This window comes from Abrus precatorius, unplaced genomic scaffold, assembly GCF_003935025.1.
Source record: "Abrus precatorius isolate BTA unplaced genomic scaffold, Abrus_2018 Scaffold11, whole genome shotgun sequence".
In the NCBI taxonomy this organism is placed as follows: domain Eukaryota; kingdom Viridiplantae; phylum Streptophyta; class Magnoliopsida; order Fabales; family Fabaceae; genus Abrus; species Abrus precatorius.
In genome coordinates, this window is record NW_020874303.1 from 9,180,399 (window position 1) to 9,196,279 (window position 15,881).

The following is a 15,881-nucleotide window of genomic DNA, read 5'->3' on the forward strand; positions in this document are numbered from 1 at the left end:
TACTTCATTATTACATACACTAATAAAGAAAAGTATTTTGACAAAGTAACTTTTAAGGTACACAAAATGCATTACAAAATTATTCTGGGATGCTTTTTGTGACTGATCAAGTAAGAAAGAAGGAAACTCCTTTTATTGTTTGACAATGGATTCATGGCTAGGGGAGAAATTTGGATTCTCTGAACTATCCGAGTAAGTATCCATTGATCAAAACGTAAGATTATCAATCCAAATGTCTCACAGGTATTCTAGACTATCAATTATGAGGAGTTCGAAATTCACGAAACAGTTTAGTGAGACTAATCACAATGTTCAGAGTAGTTGAAAAACTAGCATGATCATGGTTACAAGTTTTTGGGGACTTGCATAGAACATATCGATAATTGTTGATATTGTGCAAGTAGTCAGAAATGTGATCTCTAAGCAAATTTTTTGAGCTATGTTGAGTTAAAGTGATGATTAACTCCTAAGAAGAATTTTTTTTTTTTTTTGTGGAGGCAAAGTTTTATGAGGTGGTGCCATGAAAATGAGAAGAAAAGAATAAAGGTAAAAATAACCTGAATGAATTACTTTGGTCGAGAGAGTAAATTAGAAATCAAATTCTGATCTTCCTGGTGTGTTTCACACTAGAGTTATATCTAGAAAATTATGTCTTTGACCAAAGAGCCAGTATATTTGAGGACAACATCTTTGAATTGTACACATGCATGCTCACAGAATGTTTTTTCCCCTTCAACTTCTTCTAAAAGAATAGCTCCTTAGTAATAATAATTGGCATCTATTTGTAAGATTTTTACCCTTGCATCAAGGATTTTAAGATAAAGAGGATTCTATGCAACCTTTTTGACTTGTTGAACAATAATGGTTTATTCATCTCTCTATGGTGAAACATTGTTCTTGAAGAGTTTTGACACTGACTTACATATTTAGCTACATTTGAGATGAAATTTCTCTAATATAATTTACAATTTCTAAGAATTATTGAATTTATTTCACTGAAAAAATTTTATTAAAAAAATTGAGAGGTTCTTTGACAACATGTGCTTATGGTTGATAATTTTCTTGAGAAAAATTATTTTCAAGAAGTAAAACTCTATTTGTTATTAATTATTGGAAATGCAAAAGGTTGGTTTATATCAATCAACAGGTTTAATACTAGGTTTGAGAAAGAAAAAAAATGATTTCATCCAAAATGAGAGTATGAAGAGAAGATATTTTAGGGATTAAAAATTTATCATCTTTGAAAAAATAATTAAGAGGCTTGTAGTCCCTTCTTCTTTTTCCCATATTTTCTCAGACCGTTTTCTTTACATAGAGATTTTGAGAAACCCATTTTGATATATTGTGAGATTAATGTCTTTGTTTAGTTTGAATAATATTTGAATAAAGAAGTCTGGATTTTCTCACAAGAGATTAAGATGAATAAAATATTTATAATTTATTTTTAAATTACAAGTATCCTTTAAAAAAATTATACTACTAAACTCAAAACCATTCGCAACATAATTTACTTGAGACATAATTTAAAAAAAAATTAAAACTCTTGATAATATGCTTTTACATACACTAGGTTTAAACTTGAGACATAATTTTTTTAAAGAAAATCAAGTATATATCACTTAAATCAACCATTCGTTGATATCTCAAATATCATTACTTATATTCTCAAAAAAAATTTCTAAATTTTTTTTTACACATTTAAACTACTTTTGATATTAATTTATTTAAATTAATTATACATTTTTATAATTTTAAATTCATTTAAATTTAAAAATATGTATATATTATTATAAATACTTGATAATATGAAAAATAGTTAATTCGTGTACTAAACATTTTGTTTTGTATAAAAATATGTTTTGCTTTGTTTTTACATAAATGGTGCTATTAATTTTAAAGTTAAATTTTAATCTGCCTATTTACTTTTTTAAGTTTATATGAACTATTATGCATGGAGCAACTATAATATACACTAACTATTCACTTTCCACCAAAAAAAAGTATTCGCTTGAGAATATTAAAACAAATAAAATAGAAAAGAAAGATTTCTTGGTGTGGGTTAATGGGCCAATGTTAATGGGCCTATTAAACGGCAAGTGCTACGAAAATAAATTCCACCAGTCTGCATATAGAACCCAACCCATGTTTCTATATATTGGGATTTGGTTCGACCCACGTTCGCTTTGTGTATAATAGTATACTGCAATATTGTCAATTTGAGAATTAGTGTTTTAAAGTGAAGAAAAATAATAATAATAAATAAAATAAAGTTATAATCATTAATTTAAATCGTAATAAAATGCACACACACATATATATGATTTTTAAACAATAATTATAATTTTATGCTTTACTTTTAAGAGTATAATTTTTAATTTTATGAGAGTCAAATCCATACGTGTAAAACCAATTCTAAATGCCTTGATGTACTTGTAAGTGTATGTTAATGGTTGCTACCATTTACATGAATAGATGACGCAAAAGAATGGCTGAATTTTCTATGATTATATAAAGTAATGTTGCTGAGTGTGGAATTTATGTGTATATCCTTATCCTACATTCTTATGTACAATAATAATATTTACACGGAAAATCTTACTTATATATTTCATTCAAAATTTTATTATAATGTTTTCTTTCTTTAACTTCCTTCTTTCCTTCAAAAAGGAAAAACAAAAAAAAAAGTCTGTGCTAACCTGATTTTGCCTTGTCTATTCACGTCTATAATTTGATGCACCAAATTATTTGTGTTAGTAATTAAGGGGAGAGATTAGTTTTATTAATAGAAATTATTGTAATTAATTATTACTTATCATAGTATATTATAATTAATAATAAAATTATTAATATCAGTGGGATTGATTTTAAATAACTATAAAATATTTTATTAGAAAAATATTCATTATACCTTTATATTCTTAATACAATACATATTAGTTGATATTGATGAAATCCTTAATCATATGATTAATTTTGTACGAGTTTTTCTAAAAACTATTTTAGAGAAAGGGGATATGGTGTAACACTTTATTGTTTGACCAATAAAAAAAAATTTATACCTACTTGGTGAAATTTTATTTTTCGGTAAATAATTGTATGCCTAGACTAGTAAAAGAATTTTAGAACTAAAAAAAGGCCCAAAACTCTTAAAAACCCAAATAGATAGTTTAGAAAAAAAAAAAAAAGGTTTTATGTTCCAAAAAACTATTTTTAGAGCCTTAAACCAATCCATCCAATTCTTTTTTCTAAGAATGGAATGCCTTAAAATTATGTTTAAGACAATTTAATAGACTTAAAAAATTATCTAACCTAAAAATAAGTTTCTATAACAATTTGGCCCTATAGTAAATTATAAATGAGCATAAAAGTCTCTTTTGTTTTGTCAAGTCATATAAGAATTGTGAGTGAATTTATTTAAAAGGACTCATTTTTGAAGAAAATTTATTAAAATAGGAAATGTGAGTGAATAAGTTTCACATCACATATAAGAATGACTAATATGAATAACATATATTGTAAATTTTGAGTAGAATGTATTCTTTTATTTGGTTTACTTGTAGCTTATCAATAAATATCTTGTTTAAATATCTACTGATAAATTCTACTTGAAGTTCTATATAAATTATTAAAATTGAATTATAATTAAATTAAATTTAAAAATTATTTTCATCAGTTCAAATGAAGTTTTAAATTAGTTTTTATTTTTAAAATATTTAAAAATAAATAAATTATGTTTTAATAGTTTTACTTTAATTTCTTTAATTAGACAAGTTAGCAAGCAAATAAATTAAAGATAAAATTATCAATGTAATTAATTATAATTAAAGTACTCATAACGAGGCTTGCTCTCTCTATAGGAATCTTTTTTATATATAATGATAAAATCTAAGAGTTGTTTTACAATATTAATGTGCAATTAAATATTTATTTATAATTCTTTTTTTACAATAAATTAATGTGTATTTTGAAAAAATTAATTAATATATAATTTTAATTGTTTTAAATTTTTTAAAATATATTAAATTTTAATTTGGTCTTTCTAAAATTATTTTTTATTTTAATTTTTATATTTTAAAAACTATTGATTTTAATTCCTGTTATTGATGAATCTTTTACCAAAAAGTAGCATATAATATAAAAATAAACATTTAATAACATTATCTGAACTTTTTTTTATAGGCAGACAGATATTATTAAAACGAATACAAGAGGAAATTTCATCTGTAAAAATAAAATATTAGTTTATTAGCTAGTAGCTGTTTCCTATTTATTTTATCATTGAAAAACTAGTTTTCTATTTTTTAAATATAAATATACATATGATTGAATTTATTTAAACACATTTTAATTACATTGAAGAGTTTAAAATTAGCTAAAATAAAAACAATGTTCATCTCTAAAAATAAAATATTATTTTAACACAAAATATAATTAAATTAATTCAAACTTAAATTTCATTTATATTTAATAATTTAAAATTAAGTATATTTAACTTTAAAATAAATAAACACTATATATATATATATATTCTTATATTCTAATATATCTAAAAACATACAATAAAAATTTATTTTATAATAAGTTTTATTAAAAATAATAAAATACCATATGTTCAATGAATTATTAACATTAAATATTAAAATTTAAAACAATTTATTATTTCTTAATTTTTTAACATTTACCACGTGTTAGAAAAAACAAAAAAACACAAACACACTTGAGCATCCTATATTACTCAGAATGCCGTCGGCCAAAAAAGTAAAATAGTCTTTTTTCAATATATTATTATTATTGTCTTGTCAATTGATATCTATAAAATGTTAGTTAAGTAATTAATTAAACATTATAATAAAAATATTTTTAATTCTTTAACAATTTTCAATCAACAACTATTATTATCACTTAGTCCTATATATTTTTGCTTTTAGGTGAGATGCTACTTTTTGCATTAAACCAAGCAAAAGCTAAAATTTTAAATTCTTCAAATTAAATTTTATGAGTGGAGTAAAAATTGTGATAAGTATTAGCAAAAAAGAGTGATAAAGTAATAAAGAGAAATTTATTTATGTAATAATAAAGTTGGTGATATGCATATCATTTAATTTTATTTAAATAATTTGCGATCAATTTCTTTTTTCAGCTCTACTTAATCTTCGCCATAAAAAATTCTATGCATTAAAAAATATAACAAAGTACAAGTTCAAAAAGGTGCTTGGATTATAACTATACGACCCTAAAGATTTTTCTAAATGGATGGTAATTATGTTCCAAGAATTTAAGTGATAAATTTTTAAGGAACTAAATTAAGTAAGAATTGTTCTTCATATAACTAACATATTTTTTTTTTATAAAAAAAATTAATAGATTGATCTATAACTTTTTAGTTTTATTTTGATTTGGTGCTTTAATTTTTTTCTTAATTTATAAATATTTTAAAAATTTATTTTTTGTAAAAAATATTAATTCAGCACAAAAAATCACTTTTTATCTTCCTCTTGACTTCTAACAAAATTATTACATTTTTAAGTGAATTTTCTGATTATTTATTTATTTATTTTTCTTTTACCGCTCATCAGTCCTTTATAACTCGTTTTTTCAGTTCACTGGAACTGTAATAAAAATGTTATTTCTTTGGTTTCTTTATTTACGTTTTATTTATACATATGATCGTTTCTTTTCCTCCTCTTTAAATTTTGACGTAAAATTGATTCTTTTGTCTTCCTATTTTTTTTCCTTCTTTCTTCTCCTTTTTTCCCTGATGAACTTTTACAAACAAAAAAAAAATGTTTTTCTCTTTTTCTTTATTTCTTTCTTTTTTAATATTTTATCTTTCGTTCATGCTCCAATAGTCTTTTTTTTTTTCCCTTCAACATCATTACCTTATTCTTTATATTTTTTTTCTTCAAGACATAACTGAAAAATGCATAAAAGAGAACATTTTATCAAAGTTTAAAAGAGGATAGAAAATGGGTTGTATAAGTATGGATAAGAGGTAAAGGGAACAAGAAAAAAAAGAGATTTTTTTTTGGTTAAAAGCATGAAGGGGTAAAAAGACAAAGAAAATGAGAAAAAATATATAAAAAATTAATTTTTACTGGAGTTTACAGGAAAAACAAAAAAAACCGTAATTTTTAATTTAACAATTGTTTTTACAAGACTTAATTAAAGAACTAAAATGAGATAAAAAAAATAAATTAGAAGACTAAATTGAAACAGAGCAAAAACATTAATGAATTAATTTACTAATTTAACTTAATTTGGAAAATTTTATGAAGAAATTATAAAAACAGTTTGACACACCTATAAACCTTTTTATTTTATTTCAATAAATTTTTTAATATAACTTATTAAAATTATTTTAATAAATTTTGTAGTTAAATTTATCATAACTTTAAAAATAAGCACGTAAATACGTTATATATCTAAAAACATTTTTTAAGTATTTCATTACATAGAACATTTACATGTCCTATACATAATCAGGACATTCTTTAATTCCGGTTAACATGTAATTCAGCTCCTAATTGTAATGCTTACTTTTGTTTAAGATTAATTTCACTTTAGTTTTCATCACTTGTTATTATTATAACGCTATCAATTAAAATTTCAACCCAACAAAATCTTCAGATGTTTTGGAGTTAGAACAATAATTCTTTTTGTAATTTTAAACACATTTCAATTACGTTCAACAATTCAAAATCAATTTTATCAAACTGTAAATCAAACAATTCAAAGTATAATAACTAATTTAAAACAAATGTTGTCTCTAAAAACAAAATATTAATTTTATATACGAGACAGTAATTTTTAACTTAAGCCTTATACTTAATATAATTTTTTTTTGGCTAGAAATATAATTTAAAATTGTGGTGTTATAACTATGACAATAATATACAATATCAACAAGTTGAAGACAACTGTATATATGGGGTTTGAACTGAGAACCTTTTCTAAGCATCAGTTTTAAAGTAGTTATAAAAAATAATTTTAACCTTTAATTTTTCAGAAGATTTTATATAAGTCATTTTGCATTGGCCTGCATCTATCACAGTGGGAAGAAAAAAAAGTAAATAATAAAACGTGTGTTTTTATTTCTCATAGTCACACTAGAACTTTGAAAGAGTTGGCTATACTCACATCACCAAGTTAGAAATATCATGGTTTTATATGTATAGATAAATAATTGAAAATAATGCATCATTAAGATGATTAATATCATGGTTTTCCCATTTGTTCAATTTGAAGTTTCAGGGAGAATCCACTGTTGGCTTTATTCTGATACCCCCATATATAAAGCTTTCTCTCAAGGCTGACCTACACTCTTAATAGATGGTGACCACATAATTAACTAATCTTATAAGGTTGAGGTAGCGAGTGTGTGAAAAAGTTTCGCGTTGGAAAAAAAAAAGCGAAAGCTGAAAAACCTACAACTTAATTCTTTAGGATTTTGGGTTGGATGAAACATCACATAGGTGAAATGCAATCTCTTTATTCTATAACCCCTTAACTATGTGGGTTACTTGGGCATTTAGTCCCATCCAATCACCAAAAATAAGACAAAACCATGGCTTGATTTAGAACTTCTACTACGCTTAATAGTCTGATCATATTCCATTTGATAGAAAACACTGCTATGCTTAATAATCTGATCTATTCTCTTGATGAATCGATATGGCTATGAGCCTCATGCATAGATGGAATATGATCCATTTGATCATTGACATTCCAGGGATAACCCTCTTTTTGGCTTTATTCTTGATACCCTTCATTTAAGCTGAGCTTTCTCTCAAGGCTGACCTACACTGAAATTTTTGCCCATCTCCTCCATATTCGTGGCTTTTAATGCCAATACACATGCATCTTTTTCTTTTTCTCCTCCTTTTGTTTTCTCTTTCCATGTTCCCTTTCTCAAAATTTCAACCATTTTATAAGCAGATACCTAAAACCATTGAAGGGGCAAGAAAGATTAGATAAGAACAACAACCAAACACCACAGGATCACGATCTGATGGAGCCAATTGCACTGCTTTAGTAAAGGAGATTTAGACAAATTTCTGTAAAGAAGCATAAATGAAACTTTGTTTCAAAAGCATAAGCATGTAAAGATACAAAAGAAGTGTAATGCACAAGAAAGAATACTACCAATTGCATAACTTTAAGATCTATACATCTCAATCTCATAGACCCTCCCACCACCTCAAGTAAAAGCCTAAAATAAGGTAATGAAAAGTTCAAAGCATTGAAGTGCCCAATCAAACAAGCAACTCAATAACAAATCGGCATTTCACTTACAATCTATAGTTACATAAATATAACCTCATCACTTGCAAAGACCTATACAGCCCATTAGTACAAAGGTGAAAATTCTAACATGAAGAGCTATATTGAATACAAAAATTATCCAGTGGGTTCATAACATGAAAAAAGATATATTGAATATAAAATTTAGTGTGATTGACCGTAACAATTTGAACCGACATGATGCAGTAAAACGTGAAAATCACCATAAGCACATAATCATCATCCCCTCATTATCTTCTCCTACTTGGCACTCATTATGAGTGACTGATGAGTTACAATTCATAAGAACATTCTCTGACCTCTGAAAGCGCAAATTACAAGATCAAAGAAGGGAAAAAGATAAAGTGTGATTTGTCAAGAAAGAACCAAAAGCAGCTTCAACTCAACAAGATCCCTTCCATACCATACCCTAACAAATCCCGTGTGTTTGCATGCGCACCGCCGTGATTCATTGATGCTATTCTCTCTTGAAGACCTTTACCAAAAGCTAGGTGGCGCGTGTGCTTTTGTACAATTATGGGCTTCAGTTACCACTTACAAGACCAAGATGCTTGTGAAAATTGATTGAATTTTGACGAATATACCTAAAATTTAATGCAACCCTGAACAAGTAAGCTCATCGTGAAGGTGTTTAATTGTTTATCAACAAATAATTGTTGCAGTCTCACAATTAGGATTAAATTTTTGGTATTGGTACTCTAATAGTTCTTATTCATTTGACATTTTTTAAGATCACAAATACCTTTTACGAGTCAATCTAAACCAAAAGCATTCAAAATATGAATAAACTAATTTTCCTAATAGTGAGTTTTTTTCGTATACAATACTACTACTTAAAATATTAATAGAAATCATACATATTTCATATAAATCAACCACTTGTCCACTCCTTTGACATTAACTACTTTTAACATGGCAGTTTTTTATTCTTTAAAAAATTAAAATTAGAAAACAAAATGATCATAAATGTCAGGTACATGGTTTCAATTAATAGGAGTATATAAGGCTAAAGAAAACACTTAAGCAACTATATCCATACTGCAATTGCACTCTAATAAGTCCTGTTTATCTGCAATTTTCTCTGAGTTCGACAACAGCAAACGACATCAACGAAAACCATGATACAAAACCTTGCGCACTTGAAAAGGAAAAAAAAATTGAGAGTATTCTTTATTTGGTCCAAAATAATTGAAAGGTCGAAGCCGAACCACCGGCAAAAACTTGCATTTTTTCAGTGATATTGGTTTATGAGCCCACAAAAAGAACTTAAACCCTTGAATTGATTCCAACAAGCAACAAAACGAAAGATGGAACCTTTGGCAAACAAAAATCTGCATTTTCTGAGATTCTGTACTCAATGTATGTGTAGCCCACGCTTTAAACACAAGAAGACTATGGCCATAACAAACCACGAACAGATCAATTATCACATTTACATCACATCTTCTACAAACGAACAAAGCAAAAAGCAAAAAGCAAAATGGTCGGTTTCATCATCTTTACCTTTAACTTTTACCAACTCTGCTATATGCTCAATGCTTCTTTTCCATCACAGAACCAAAACATTGCTGCTTTTACGCGACGTATAAGAACCTCAAAAACAAACCATTCTCGCGTTCCAGTTTCCACTTCCACCAATTCCCAATCTCAAGCCACAACACACAAAACATAAACGAAGAAAAATGGAGATATTATCGCAAATGTGGTCTCTGTTAGGGTTACTCACAGTGCTCCAAAACGTTCTTCCATCGCAGCTTCTCTCTCTGCTTCACTCATTATACGAATCTCTTCAAGATTTGCTTTCTCCATATTCCTATTTCGAGATTCCAGAGTTCAACGGTTACTGCGGCGTCGACCTCAACGATCTCTACCGTCACGTGCACCTTTACCTCAACGCCACGAACCACTCCCCTGCCGCCGCGTGCCGTCGATTAACGCTCTCCCGTTCGCCGTCGTCGAACCGCATCTCCTTCGCGGTGGCGCCGAACCACACCGTCCACGACGCCTTCCACGGCCACCGCGTCACGTGGACGCACCACGTCGAAACCGTGCAGGACTCGCTCGAGGAGAAGCGGAGCTTCACGCTCCGCCTCCCGAAGCGGCACCGTCACGCGCTCCTCTCGCCCTACCTCGCGCATGTGACCGCACGCGCGGAGGAGTTCGAGCGCGTCTCAAGAGAACGCAGGCTCTTCACGAACAACACCGGGTCTGGGTCGTTCGAATCGGGTTGGGTCTCCGTCCCGTTCCGTCACCCTTCCACGTTCGAAACACTAGCGCTAGAGCCGGAACTGAAGAAGCAGATAAAAAACGATTTAACGGCGTTTGCTAACGGTAAAGAGTTTTATAACCGGGTCGGTCGAGCATGGAAACGCGGGTACTTGCTCCACGGTCCACCCGGGTCGGGTAAATCAAGCCTCATTGCAGCCATGGCGAATTTCCTCTGTTACGACGTTTATGACTTGGAACTAACTAAAGTCTCTGATAACTCCGAGTTACGATCGTTACTTATCCAAACGACGAATCGTTCGATTATCGTGATTGAGGACATTGACTGCTCCGTCGACTTAACGGCCGACAGAACGACGAAGAAAACGCAAGCGAAAATGTCGCTAAAAACGAAGAAGGAGAAAGCGGCGTCGTTTTCTCGCTCGGGTTGCGAGGAGAGTGGACGGGTCACGCTTTCGGGGCTTCTGAATTTCACGGACGGGTTATGGTCATGTTGCGGGGAAGAGAGGCTCGTGGTGTTCACGACGAACCATAGGGACAGCGTGGACCCTGCGCTCGTGCGATTCGGGCGCATGGATGTCCACGTCAGCCTCGGCACGTGCGGGGTTCACGCCTTTAGGGAGCTGGCGAGGAACTACCTCGGGGTGGAAACGCACGCGCTGTTCGAGGCCGTGGAGGGGTGCATTCGCTCTGGTGGGTCCCTCACGCCTGCTCACGTGGGAGAGATTTTGCTGAGGAATAGAGGGGATGCTGACGTGGCGATGAGGGAGGTGGTCGCCGCTATGCAAGGGCGGATGTTCGCCGCCGCCGCCGCAGCAGACCAGACGGATAATGAAGAGACTCCGGTGGTCGGAGTTAGGTCGCCGGAGAGTGTGCTGTTGATGGGGTCACCGGAGAATTGGGATTCGTTGAGTGGGAAGAAGAGGAAGGAACAGCATGGGTCCAATAATTTGGACAAGAAGGTCAAGTTTTTTGTGAGGTTAAGGTCGTTGACCAGATCTGACACCGGTAGATGAGGTTTTCTTGGAGAGGGAAATTTATGTAATTGTAAGCCGTGCTCATGTGTTTTCTGTAAAGCAGATTAGTGTTTGACTCCTTTTTTTTTTTTGGCTTTGTATTTTTTTGACAAACCTTGATCAAGGATACCCACCATTTCCTGAGAATTGGACTTCTACTAGCACACCGTAATCAAATTAGAACGAATACTGCTATTATTACTATCTTTTTCATCAAATTTGTTGATTCAGTGTCACACGTTCAATAATAGGAACCTTATAATCAATCGTTATTTTTATGCAAAATATGGTTATTTTGTTTTTGGTACAATGTAAAATATAAATTTAAAAGAACAATTTGGTGCCAAGAGAAAACAAATCGGCAAAAAAGAAAAACATAACTTCAAAATATTTGAACGGGATAAAAGATAAATTGAATGGGGCACCAAGAGCTGGACAACGGGTTGGTCATTCTTACTTGTCACTCATTTTATGAGTAACAAACTTTTATATTTTTTTATCGTTAAATTTACTAAAGTTTAAGTTAAAATAAAAAATGTTATAACAACCATTAAAATTGCAGATGGATTATAGAATTAGTTTGTTGTATTTATTTTGAATTCGACGCGGTCATTATTATCAACGAAGAAGAAAAAAGTAATGTGAATGTTGGGTCAAGTAAATACGTAGTTACAGCACGTTGCGTTATAAGATATTTCATTTTTATCTTTCTACCAAATATTCTTCTTCTTCTTTCTTTATCTTGGTCGGCTCTATGAGTTAGATTTTCATGTTTCAAGTTAGAGTGCTAAGAGATGACATTAATAACGAGATGGTCTCAAATGCGGAGAAATAGTGACGACTTTTGATCTCAAGGAAAAAAAATATGACAGTTTTATAAAAAAAATACTGGATAAACGAATTGTACATCTCCTTTAATATATTCAAACTATCTTTTGATAAGTACATGAATGACAACGTGTAAAGTTTTCTATAAGTAATTCTAAAATTTATTAGATAAGATATTTATCTATTAAACAGGTATAGATATGCATAAAAGAAAATACTTACAAATTTTAATAAAAATAAGTGCGAGCATATGTATTTAAATACTCAACTCATTATATATATATATATATATATATATATATATATATTATAAATTATGATATTTTATGTGAGGGAGATCTTAACCTAAAAATTTATTATAGGAAAAAATTAAGATTAATACTTAATATTTTATATATTTAGTTAGGTTCTCTCTATAGTCATTAACAGTTGTAATCATATAAATTGCTTCATAACTTATCCTATCGAGAGTTATATTTTAAGAGTGTGATTTACAGGTAAATATCTAATCTATTACTTCTCATAGGATTGAGAGATCAAGTTTGACAACTTTCATAATAAATAAGTCTAAAATTCTGTTATAATAATTATTAATATTTTTAATTATATTTTTTTTCTAATTTTATATAATCTTGTTTTAATAGTTTTTTACTATAATGAAGCAACTAAGAATTTAAGAAAATAAAAACTCAACTCACTTTTAGTTTTTAAAAAATTTGTTGTGGATGTTTTTATAAAATTTTGGTTAAAATAAAAAATTTACAATTTATTTTATGTAATTTTATGTCTTATGTTTTTTATTCAACTCATAGTTCTTTTATAGGTCATAACTATTTTATTTTTTTGAATAGACAAATTTTCTATTTTGAATATTTGAGTAATATTATCTTTTAATTTATAATTTTCTATTTTCAAAATACTTTTTTATGGAAAATAAAAGGTTTAAAAATTTAATATAAATATTTATGTTACTCAAATAAAATGATGCATATTTGAAGATATAAAAATCTATCTAATTAAATTTGTTTTATAAGATTAACATAAAAATATATTTATCAATAAAATAAACCATAAAAATAATTTTTTTATATTTTTAATAAAAAAATTACTATTTTATATCATTTAATTAGATTAATACAATTTAATTATTACATGGTTGATATAAAATTAATTCTTGTTATATACTTGTATGTTCTAATTTCTTTTGATATTGTTGGACCAAAGCAATACATAAACCTAAAAGAAAAGTGTTTGCTCTTATTTAGAGAGTTTGATTTTGATGAAGAGGTAAAATAGCCTAACTATATCTATTATTTTGACTTTATAATAAATAATTAACTAATATTTATTTTTTAGGTCTTAGAGAGTGACAGTACATGATTCTCAAGTTTATGAGTTGGTTGTTTTAGATGATCTTAAAGATTATATATGAAATTTTGCTTACAATTTTTAAGTACTTTAGTTTAAAAAGTTGATGTATTAAAATATACTTAGCACTTGTGATCTTTGAATATTTGTTTTCTGTCTATGCTTAACCTTTGTTTAGAAGTTACATATCAAATTTTTTTATTATTATGTTACTTATGTAAAATTATATAAGTATTTTTTTCTTAGACACATGCGGGTAATAGGGGCTGGTATGGGTATGCGAGACCTAGAAGGTATAGATATGAGGATTAAAATTACTATCCATGCGAGTATGAGACTAGATACGAATTTTTTTTTTAAAGAAAGTATAATACCCTACCCATTGTCATCTCTAAATATATGTTGATATAAAATTATTCTACATAAAGTTTATTTTAGTTTACTTTATGATTTGAATATAAATTTTAATTAAAGTAATTATGTTAAATATTAAAAAATTATTATTTGTGATAGTTCTGTCTGTTCAACTTGATGAGGTTTTTTATATATTCATAATTTAAATAATCACATTGATTCAAAGAGTGAAAAAAAATAGTGATCGAAAAGTCTTGTGAAGAAAGTAGCTGCCATCAGGAGGGAGAATTCAAAATAAATATAGATAATTAGGTATGAGTATTGATGAGATTTAGTTCAAAAAATTTTAAATCAAAATAAGGATTTAAAATAAATATTGATAATTAGGTGTAGGTACCGATAAGATTCAGTTTAAAAAAATTAAAATTAAAATAAACTAATATTTCTATATTGTGACCTATTTTTATCTAAGACACTGATCAGATTGGACGGGTCTTGATTTAGATAGTGAGCAAGTTAGACGGATGAGTTTAAACAGTTTTATTAAAACAAACCTTGAGTATTCTTTGTGTCTCATAATAGAGAAGCAAATGTATCTTCTTAAGTAGAAGTTAGTGGAAGAAAGTAGTCTTAAGAACCATAGATTGAACCTTGAGAAATTAGATCATATTCTAACACTTGCATGAAATCTAAGACAATGACTTTTGACAACTTCTCTTGGAATGAGCACTAGCATCTTGCTAACATTGGCAGTTGCAACCTTTCTTTAGCTTTAGAGGAAAATAACTTAACTTCAATGGAAAACAAAACTATTGAAGAGAAAAACTTGGGCTTTGACCCAATTTGCTGTCCATATATTCATATTTGACCTTTATTTTAATTGAGGTTTACAATAATTTATAAATTAATTATGTAATTTGGTATAAAGATGTCACAAGTAAACTTTAGGTTCATTCTAGGTCCAAATTGATGGAAGATTAGAGCTTTGCAGCAGTTAGTACGTCCAGATCTATTCAATATGCATGGGGGTGCTTTGAGCCCATGCACGGTCATGCTTAAGGCCTTGCATAACCGTGCTCATCTGTGGGAAGCCTAATTATGAAGAGTCTTTAAGGTTTTCAAACCTATTAAAAAGAGAGACCTCAGGTATCGTAGCGGACACCGTTTTTACCTTGGTTTTTGCTCTGGAATACATCTCATCTCGTCTCTTTTGTCCGGGATCTTTGGCACACTCTTGGCGGGACTTGAAGCTTCGAACGATCGTACTTGAAGACCGGGAACACATCTCACATTCTAGTTTGCTATTTCTTTTAATTATAACTTTGTTTATGATTGTTTTAATTCCTTTCTTTAGCATGAGTAACTAAGTCCATAACTAGGGCTATGAGAACTATTCTTCATGAATTTATGGGATTTTGACGTTTGAATCTAAATTTGATTTCTATTTCATGATTAGATTTTATCCTATTACGCTTCTCTCTTAATCCTAATTAATTATATCGTCAGGCGACCGTACCTTGGTTAATTAATAGATCTATAGGATAAAACGAGATAAAGGATTAGGTGGACCAAACCAATCTTTCTCTTCTAATCATTACTGAATTAATAAGTTCATAGGTTCCTTAAGCTTTCTTAAATTGATGTCTTGCATGACTATTAGGGATGTTAATTTAGAGAAAAGAATATTAATATTGCATAACCATTGGGTATTAATAGTATTTGTATAAATGATTAGTAATCACAAGGAAATCGGATTTAGACTTCAACAGAAAAATAACATAAATGATT

At 29.0% G+C, this 15,881-nt stretch overlaps 1 protein-coding gene across 1 annotated transcript; it reads left to right on the forward strand.

Annotated features, from left to right (window-relative positions):
- Window positions 1-9,965: 9,965 nt before the first annotated feature.
- Window positions 9,966-11,543, forward strand: LOC113856199 (AAA-ATPase At4g25835-like). The gene has a single exon (XM_027487922.1). It carries the CDS (start codon window positions 9,984-9,986, stop codon window positions 11,541-11,543), a length of 1,560 nt encoding a protein of 519 aa, XP_027343723.1. The 5' UTR covers window positions 9,966-9,983.
- The last annotated feature ends 4,338 nt before the right edge of the window (window positions 11,544-15,881 follow it).

Excerpts from the sequence above, each read along its gene's own strand:
- LOC113856199 (XM_027487922.1), top strand. The coding sequence starts at position 9,984 with ATGGAGATATTATCGCAAATGTGGTCTCTGTTAGGGTTACTCACAGTG.